The sequence below is a fragment of the Ptychodera flava genome (assembly GCF_041260155.1).
Source record: "Ptychodera flava strain L36383 chromosome 3 unlocalized genomic scaffold, AS_Pfla_20210202 Scaffold_25__1_contigs__length_14229661_pilon, whole genome shotgun sequence".
NCBI lineage: Eukaryota > Metazoa > Hemichordata > Enteropneusta > Ptychoderidae > Ptychodera > Ptychodera flava.
In genome coordinates, this window is record NW_027248279.1 from 11,664,486 (window position 1) to 11,674,331 (window position 9,846).

General features: G+C 37.3%; 1 protein-coding gene across 1 annotated transcript; it reads left to right on the forward strand.

Moving 5' to 3' along the window:
• The first annotated feature begins 4,004 nt into the window (after positions 1–4,004).
• Positions 4,005–5,291, forward strand: LOC139125148 (angiopoietin-1-like). Its single transcript, XM_070691253.1, has 4 exons — positions 4,005–4,063; positions 4,296–4,397; positions 4,868–5,008; positions 5,178–5,291. The coding sequence occupies exons 1-4, from the start codon at positions 4,061–4,063 to the stop codon at positions 5,289–5,291; spliced, it is 360 nt and encodes a 119-aa protein (XP_070547354.1). The 5' UTR covers positions 4,005–4,060.
• Positions 5,292–9,846: the final 4,555 nt, after the last annotated feature.

A 9,846-nucleotide genomic window follows, 5' to 3' on the forward strand; every position in this document is an offset into this window, starting at 1 on the left:
TTCTTCCTGAAATTGCCATACCTTGCGCGTTACTATTTTGCTCAAACTTGTCAGAAAGAAATTAACAATACGTGAGGCGTTCACTCATAAAATTGAACAACAAATAAAATAATATTGCATTTATTTTTGTCTCGTGTGGTAGTAAATAATAGGTTTGGTTATCGTCGTATTTTGTTTTGGTATCAAACTACTGACATTAAAATTATACAAGGAAAGTCTACATCCAGCGGTAATTATAACACAAAGCAAGATGGCGTATGAACTTCAATGTTAAAAAAACATTCAATGCATGAATGTAATGTGTCGATATTTTGTTCCATTTTCTGCCACTCCTTGTACACTGTGGTGTGATTTTCTCCCATAATGAACAGAAAAAAAGAGCAGACGTTGCTAGTCTGTGCCGACGTGCACGGAAATAATTGATAAACCTGTATCTTTTGTGAACCCAGGACACAACGATGTGATCAACTGATCATGGGAGAAAACGAATTACACTGTCCCCATGATAGAAATCAATTTTGTACCAAAGGTTTCTGTTATGTTTATCTAATGCAGATGCCCCACTTATTAGATAATGCTGAACCGTGCGGTAGCAGGTTCCCATAATCTTTATTTATATTCGTCAGTCATGGATTTAAGAACCAGAATTTGTAAACGGATTTATAATCGTCATGTGGGAGGTTGGTCCATTTTTTTAGTTTCAACATATTATAGCATTTCGTTCAATAGCGTAGAGGGCGCCTCTCCACATTTCGGGTTGCCTAAAAGTAACCATTTACAGTGTGAGCTTTGCATTCGTGCTTACAAAGAGCTGTGGTTTCGCAAGATGTGTCCAGCTATTTAAACTCTTAGTTGATGAATATTGTGAATTAAAAGGTGACGCTGCTAATCAAAACAACTTTGTTTGGTTGAAGGAGGGACACTTGATGCCTATGGTCTCTCACTGAGACATTGTTGAGGATCTAATTACAAATCTTAGGGCTTGTATTGCAATACTGCAATAATGGAAAAATTACGAGAGGTTTGATATTTAGGCAAGAGATTTACTAAGTGAATGAACAAAATGAGTGAGTGTGAAAGTATGTGTGTGCGCGAGTAAATAAGCTGATAAGAAAACAGTACGTAACTGAGTAAATCAATCAGTCATAAAAGGTATACAGTCATCTGTAATCTAAATATGCCAATATATGGTCAAAGAGGCGTTCCTTGATATTCAAAATGCCCATATGGGGGCGCTGTTTTTAAAAAGCGGCCACCCGCTTAAAATCTGTCATTCAATTAGATTTTCTATTTCGATGGTAACTATGGTAAAATTGGAACAGGTGGCAGTATACCTTTAAAATGCATCCTTTTGTATCTGGCTCTCGTTCTCTACTGTCTCTGATCCTCCCCCCCCCCCCCACACACACACACCCCCAATTACCTCCAACAGCAATGTTGGTACATCATCTACAACGTCAGGAACGGCTTAAGAGGTATCATATCATGATACCAGTCCGGTTATTATGTCTTATTGTTGAAATGGCAAGATACATATCGTACTTTGTCCGGGTATAGCCAACAGTGATCTGTTGAAGCCAGGGTATATATTGATTCAGAATTTCGTAAATAATGGTCATGTCAAGTTTAATGATTACAAAAATAAACATCCTATAGACGTCTTTTCACTGTGGTTGATGAATTTTTCGCCTGTAAATTGCCTCTGAAAATCAAATTAGTTTATTTCTTCGAAAACGGCTATACAATTGTCCTTGGGTATTTGAATCACCGCAGTAGACCGGTTTTAGGGAAAGGTGGCGTATTCGGCGACGCAATGCGCGAAATGCCCGTTTGCGATTGGCAAAAACACGTCACGTGTCGTCACGGTTCGCTGATTGCGTGTTTTTCTGCCAACCAGTTTGTCAGAATTCCCACGTGTCTCCCTGTGTTTCTGTCCTTTTGTATGTCCATTTGTCTTCATGTATGCCTGCCTGCTCAAGTATCAACCCTTTGAAAAAGTATCTCCCTTCCTTTTCGCTCCAATTCAGCATTTACACGAATCGATTAAAGTGTGACTGGTCATGCCTGTGTCTTTATCATTTGTATTTTTTATCTGTCTCCATACATTCTTCTTTGTTGCATGTCTTGTTGAGTACCTCTCCTCTATCTTTCAATCCATGAGTGTTTGCATTAGTCTGAATCCTGCCTCTTTCTTCTTTCTAGAAGTAAAAATCGCTACTTGTCTGAAGCTATCTTGCCCAAAAATCCACATGAAAGTATTTGATGTGACATACGCTTGGGAAAAATTGCAATGGTGATACGATAAACATATGGTAAGATAAACTTTACTGTAGACCATAGCTGCCAAAATTGGTCGATGTGCATCATTTGGTAGTTTATCCCTCAACTCGAACCAACTCTTCGTGCAACACGAAATATCAGGCTTCTTTAACAGCGATCAACAAAGACGTACGTCATCTTTCCGAACCAAGAAGTTGAGAAGTTGCACAGTCTGAACCCACAAATTTTATGGAAAATGGGATTTAAAGAGGCACACAGGCATCTCCTATCCTAATAAGATAAGATTTTACATAAAAAGAGAGCACCGATGCAGTGAGCACTCGGTAAAAAACAAATGACGTTATCAATGGCATTGATATCACTTTGAAGCCATATTGTCGACTTCTGAGCTTTCCAGCTTGGTGAGAAGAATAGGTTCCATAGAAAAATAAAACTGCGAGACACCTAAATGACCTCTATACTGAACACTTGTACAGCGTATAGACAACATAGAGATTATATTTGTTACGGGAAACTAACGGAACATACAGAAACTTAAACAGTCCAATGAAATGTTTCTATCTAAGTAGATTAAGTGAGGAATGCTCACGACATGTTTTAACATTTCATTTCAAATCGATTCCTCTGTTTTTTCACCGTTTTCATTTCAAGGTTGTCGATGGTCCATCCATAAATTCGTGTCTACTTCTGTTTTTGTATTTGGAAAGGTTTTACTTCTTGCAGCGACTGTAGTTTGTAAAATGCTCGTTTCAAAAATGAAATAGTGCGGTTATTAGTTGTCATTTGTTATTGATGGTATATTTATCCATTTAAAACAACGTAGTGCAGTGTCATATTGACGTCTTTGTATCTGACCTCTAACTAATAGAAAAATGGCAGTACCCTACTGTTTTGATATTATTTTTTCATTTTAATTGCATCTATTAATCGTTTTGCTGCCTTGATGTATATTCCGATTCTGTCCAACATGATACACATACGAGTGTTGGCTTCGAAACTTAGTTATTTTTCAATTTGGAAATGTAAATTCGAGAGCCATGGAGCTTGTCTAAACAGATACTGTTGATGGTCCATTTGTTCTGATTATAGTACACCAAATATGACCATACGCCACTCAGAATTACCAGTTCCGACAGAGCACGGCCGATAGGTTTTCTTATAACAGTTAACTCTGACATTTTATGTCTGAATTTACGGCTTTCATTTAACAGACACTTTGTCTTTAATGATGTTGTACGGTTGATGATAAAGGGGATTTACATTTGTTTCAATAACTCGAAAACAGCTACGCATTGAATTGTTCAAAATGTTATGCCCACAAGGACGAAAATAATGCTGCTAAGAATGTTGAAGTATTGCATATTGATGCACTTTAGCATGTTTTTGGACAAGTCTTCATCGATGCAGTGGCACAATTAGCAATTTCGCTCTGAAACTGGCACCTCTGAAATGACACCTACATTTCATTTACTGAAGCAGGTTGGACTGTACAATATTAACTTTATACTTGTAAAGTATGAAACATTACCTATAAAAATATATGTTTACTTTCATCTTAATTGAAATTCATGCCATCTTGAGCGGACTAATCAATTACCTCCAATGGTGTCTCTCACGAAATGTAACATGAACGAAACAGCCAAAGCTATAAAACGCGGTGATCTTACGAAAAACAGAAGTGTGACTTTCCAGCGACATTTCACCTAACTACAATCTGAAAACGCTGACGGTACGTGTTGTTTCCCTCTGGTGTGCAGCTCTTTGCCTATCAACAACTAAGATGGTGAGTTTTTCTATGCAGATATATCAATTTCCCTAATACTTATTTGATCTCAATAGACCGATTAATTGTTCCGCCAATAACTCGAAAGCAGCAAGGTATTTAAACAAATCTTTATACACAATTTTTTTTCTTGTGCATCTGGAAATCTGGAAATCAGCAATCTGTGAATTTGACAATTTAGAGTTCTCTAAACTTCATTCATATGCCTATTTTTTCTGACAACTCCTACCAGGCGTGTGGTTGCAACTCCCAAGAATGTAAAGACAACTGTACAGCCGATTTTCATATCATGTTGCAATTCTCCAAGAATCAGATTCGGCTATACAACGGCGAGGTACGTACACTAAATAAATTATGTGCCTTTTTGTCAATTTAATTATATTAATAATATTAATTAATAAGCCTTTCACTGCTTAGTTCATCTTGATCATACGTATTAGAATGACATCACATCATTTCTTTCCGTTTTCGATTTATCCATTGGCGTATCGTCATTAACGTAAGAGAGTGACTAAAAGTTCTCACCTATTTATAATGCAATACATTAAGTGGTCAGTAATTTTCAAAAACGATTTCAGTTTTGTACAAGTCATAATGACAATAAACATACTTACATTTTAATTAAAAGTATGTTTGATAGATACACTAAGGCTTTTTATCAAGTACGAGTTTCTAGTCATAAACAGATCTGTGGACTCACGGTGTACAAAAAGATTGAAGCATGGCCATGCTTGCTATACTTGATGACTACAAGTGATGGCAAACTTATCATTTGTAACTTTTCGAATTAATTGCCTACTGAAGGACTGGTTGTTGATGTATGACACTAAACCGGGAACTATCACACAGCCTGAGAAGTCCTGCAAGGACCTATACACCTGTGGCGTTCGTGAAAGCGGTCAATATTGGATTTATCCTGACCCGAATGTCAAAGAAGCGACAAAGGTATCCATAACTCTATATATTACTTACATCCACTTACGCGTGTTCATCTTTAGGCATTAAACCCAGTAATATGTGACGTATTATTTTGGCGTGATTCCAAAACAGAAGTATCTTTTTGTCAAGACACTTCATTTGCCTTATTTCACTGTTTTCCTTGCCTTACACAAAGGTGTACTGTGAAATGGATTTTAATGGAGGAGGCTGGACAAGGGTCTTCGACATGATGGCACGCCCTGATAGTGATAGCAGTGGCGCTGAATTCTACCAATCCATAATAAGGTAAGCATACATAACAATTTGTTATTCTTACTACGGCTATCATCATCATCACCATCATTATCACCATCATCATCACCACAATCACCTTCATCATCACCTTCATCATCATCATCACCATCATCATCACCACCACCATCACCTTCATCATCACCATCATCATCACCACCATCATCACCTTCATCATCACCATCATCATCACCACCACCATCATCATCATCATCATCATCACCACCACCATCACCATCATCATCATCATCATCATCATCATCATCATCATCATCATCATCACCATCATCATCATCATCATCATCACCATCACCATCATCATCATCATCATCATCATCATCATCATCATCATCATCATCATCAACTTCGTCCTTCGTCTTCCTCCTCATTGCAATTATCATCACCGTATAACTATACACGTCAAACCGTAGTTTTTGTTCTGTTGAATACTATAAAGGCGTTTCTTGTCTAGCTGTTATGGTTCGTGAGTCATCCGCCTTGTCTCACTTTTGTTCAGCGTTAACACAAAGTACTCGAGAAAGGTGATCATTCAAAGGTTAATACATTTCGGTAACTTAGTGTATATTTATTACTTCAGCTTACCATAATGACAAGCAAGAAGAAGGCAGCAACAGCAAGACTAGAAAGCAAAAACTAAAGTAAACTTTCATATATTATTGAGCAGGAAGAGTGGGCAAATTCGGTAATGGTATTGCATCATTTTGCTTTATCCAAATTTCAGGAACGACGGTGTTCGATTTGTTGCTGCCAATTCAACAAGCAGATCTATCTACACTAATGGACTGGATCTCAATGTTTACACAGAGGTGAGACTAAAGAAATCTATTGTATTACAAAATGTTGACAAAATGTATGGTTTAATGGTGAACTATTCAATTCTAAGAACATGTTGCGGACTGAAGTGTTTTGGATACTAAAAGTGTGTGATGAAATAAAAACCCTACCAGGTCGTTTATGGCTGGGCGCCCTCACCGGCTGATGTTGTGTCACACTATGGCTACTATATGAAGACAACAGGACTGAAGGGAGAATGTTACATCGATGGATTTTGCGGGAAACGCAGTTTGATTGCTGTCCTGAAAAGCAGCGCCACGAACAGTCAGAGGACGTATCAGGTGGGTCATGTTATTTTATCAATGTCAAGCTACATGATTTTGAAACTTTTATCGATGTGAACATATTTCAGCAATGTATTTTTTTATTTAGTCCACTAGAGCACTAGGAGAAAAGTGCCTTGCTCAAGGGCACAACACCGAGCTAGAGTCTAGAATTCACCGTCCTCTGACAGTGAATCCGCTACTCTGGATCGGGCTCTGGATCTACCGGGATTTGAACCGGTTCTCAAACTCACCATCCTCCGATAGTGAGTTCGTTACCCTAACTTTAGTCCGTCCACAGTGCCTCCGTATATACAGTGCCTCCGTATATACAGTGCCTCCGTATTTATAGCTTATTAAATGCTTCCCAAAAAGTTTTAAAAACTCTTTCAAAATAGTTATAGCAATCGCTCGCAAACAGTTTCATGTATCTTTCAATCCTTTTCTTATATTTGATGTTTTCTTATATTTTTCTATATCGACTCTTATTTTCAACTGTGTGTAATAGACAATATTAGCATTTATACAGTGCAGTCTTTGTAACACTAAAACTCACATACCGAACGGCTTCAATTATTGATATCAAATAAACAATATTTACTGGAATAGCAAACATATCCATGGATAATGACTTTATTTTTTCTGCGGTTATTTGTTAATACAGTTTCCCCGATCGTTTGGGAAAAAATGTTCGAATCTAATTTGACGATAATCAATATAGTTCTTTAAATTGTAAAAGTATCTTAAAAGTTTATAAACTGATTTTCATAAATCCTAACGTCATTTGATTAAATGTGTTGCTTTACGGTCTTGCTATAATCTGCAATAGAGTGTTTATCAATAAGTAAATTTAGATGCAGATCAATACATATGCCATAATATCACACAAAATTTGAACCCTTACACGCTCGCGCAGATATACGTGACAGAAATTGCCCGGTGGGCAGAGGGAGAGGGCAGAGTACTTTTAAAATAACGCTGCGTGAAGAATGGTGACCACCACAGGCGTTATGTTGACTTGGTACTTTGTAAAAGTGTAGTTTATGCTGTGAGTTTATTGTACGTTCTGACGTTGTGATATGTAGCGTTGGTAAGGCTACGTATCAGAAGGTCAGAACGTAGCATAAACTCACAGCATAAACTACACTTTCACAAACTACTCAGTGATGCCTGTGATGGTGACCCTACAAAAGTGTTAGCAAAAAAACAAAAAACAAGTGACCTGCCAAAAATTCAAGCACAAAAAAACTGTGACCCTCACCCTGGGTGTCATAGTCCGCATCATCCTAATTGATATATAATTTGTCGTATGACCTTTTAACTTTAAAAAGAATACCTTTTAACCTGACAACAATCATTTTGACGAGGGTTTCAAGTGATTCGATGAAATTTCAGTAAACTTTTAATCCAATTCGAACACACAACGTAAGGCATCCAATCACATAGCGAAGCGTCACCGTCAAATGCGCTCGGTCAAATCCACACCCTAGGCGGAAAAGAGTGGTTCAATAAACGAGCTAAATTGTTGAAATTATTCCGACTGCGACCCATGCACACTGCTGTTGAGTTCACGAAGTACGCACACTCACACACTCGCTATCACACATCGCACACAAACTTTATCAGAGCAATTTATACATCGCTGAAATGGGCAAAGGGCAGCCTCAGGGGCAATTCTGCCCAACAGCAGAGATCACAATTTACAGTAAATAATGCTATCACCTATATGACTGCATTCACTATTCAAATAACAGATCACAATAGTTGTAATGTTTACCTTAATTTATAGTTTGGTTTGGCAATTTGTTTGTCAATAAAGTGATTACAGCCTAAAAGTTACACACCATTGTACATAGTCATCTCTTATTCATGCTTAAGAATAATATGAAGTTTGATTCCAACATTCATAATCAAGGTGTTTTGAAGAATATAGTCACAGACGTCATAACAGCATGCTAAGTCTTGGGGTGATGGAGAACTTTGAAAAAATTCTAAGAGACGAGAAAAAGCCACCGTTATTTGTGTGAGAAAGAACTAACTTGAGCATCTGAAATTATTGATTTAACCGATGTTGAAAATGTACGTACATATAATAACATTGATTTATGTCTTCCCACAGACTGGCACTTATCCAGATTATCCACACCATGGAATAGGCTGAACAGGTCAACAAATAGTCTGGGGTTATGACAAGAACAGTAGCCCCTATGGTCGTTGGGGGAACTGGGTGGATACAGAAAGTTGTAACGCTGGCACGACGCTGCGATTCAACAAGCGGGAAGTAACTGGAGATACTCTATATTAATACGCTGAAATGTATCATGTGTGTGAACATTTCTTCAGAATAAAATCATCAATAGAGTGATATTAGCGGAACTTAAATGACAAATAAAACAAAGACTAACTGATTTCGTTGTAGAATGATGATAAAGTTTGAATAAACGAGGTTGTAAAACTCACCAAGCTTTGTCTGTGTCATTTTTTAAATCTGAATATTCAAATAAATTATTTACAATGACGAATGATTAACTCAGACTAAATGGGATGACCTCGTATGGAAGCTGTGATGGAATCTGACCTCAAAGACAATAGGAATCGGCAAATGTTTTCCATTGTGCTTCTAATCTTGTTGAATATGTGGATACATGAACATATGTGCGTGGAAAGGTTGCATTTCCCCTGTGTCATGAAACAGCTGTTGTTTTTACTTTAATTTACTTTATTGCTCAACAACACACTCAAGGAGTGTGGTAAGGCAAAAATTACAAAACTTAGCAAACACTGGATGAAGATGCTACTGGGGGAGGAACTAAAGTACAAGAAATAAATTTGGCAAGAGGTAGTTTATCTTTGTTAGTTAAGATATACATGAACTTTTCTCTGTCATTCAAATCAAGAAAGCCAGGATTATACAAACTTGTGGATGAAAATAGACTATCTCGATACGTTCTGTATTTTCGACATTCTATAACAAAATGAAACTCATCCTCAACTAAAGACTTACAAAACTTGCAGAATCTTTCATTTGCAGGAACTTTTGGAATTGACCTTCTACCCAGTTCTATTTGTAGGTTGTGATCCGAAATTCTTAGTTTTGTCAGCCACCTCCTATAGGTAAAAGATCTTATATCTAGCAAGTAACTTTCAAATTCAAATTTTGTCTTAAAAAGTCTGTAAGTTCGGAGCTTATTCCTCTGCATCCCACACTTCCTTGTATCATTATGAATGTTTCTCAGCCATGTTTGTTCATAAGTGTTCACACAAACTATCATATACATTATTAACTGTGGAATTGACTGGTTTTTACAAATTTTGCACGAACAACAAACGTCTCACTGATGCTGAGACACTGCATCCGCAACCACAATTATTCTACAAATCTCTTCTCAAAAAAAAGAGAACTGGTTTTCAAAAACCCATCGAAGCATCGGATCT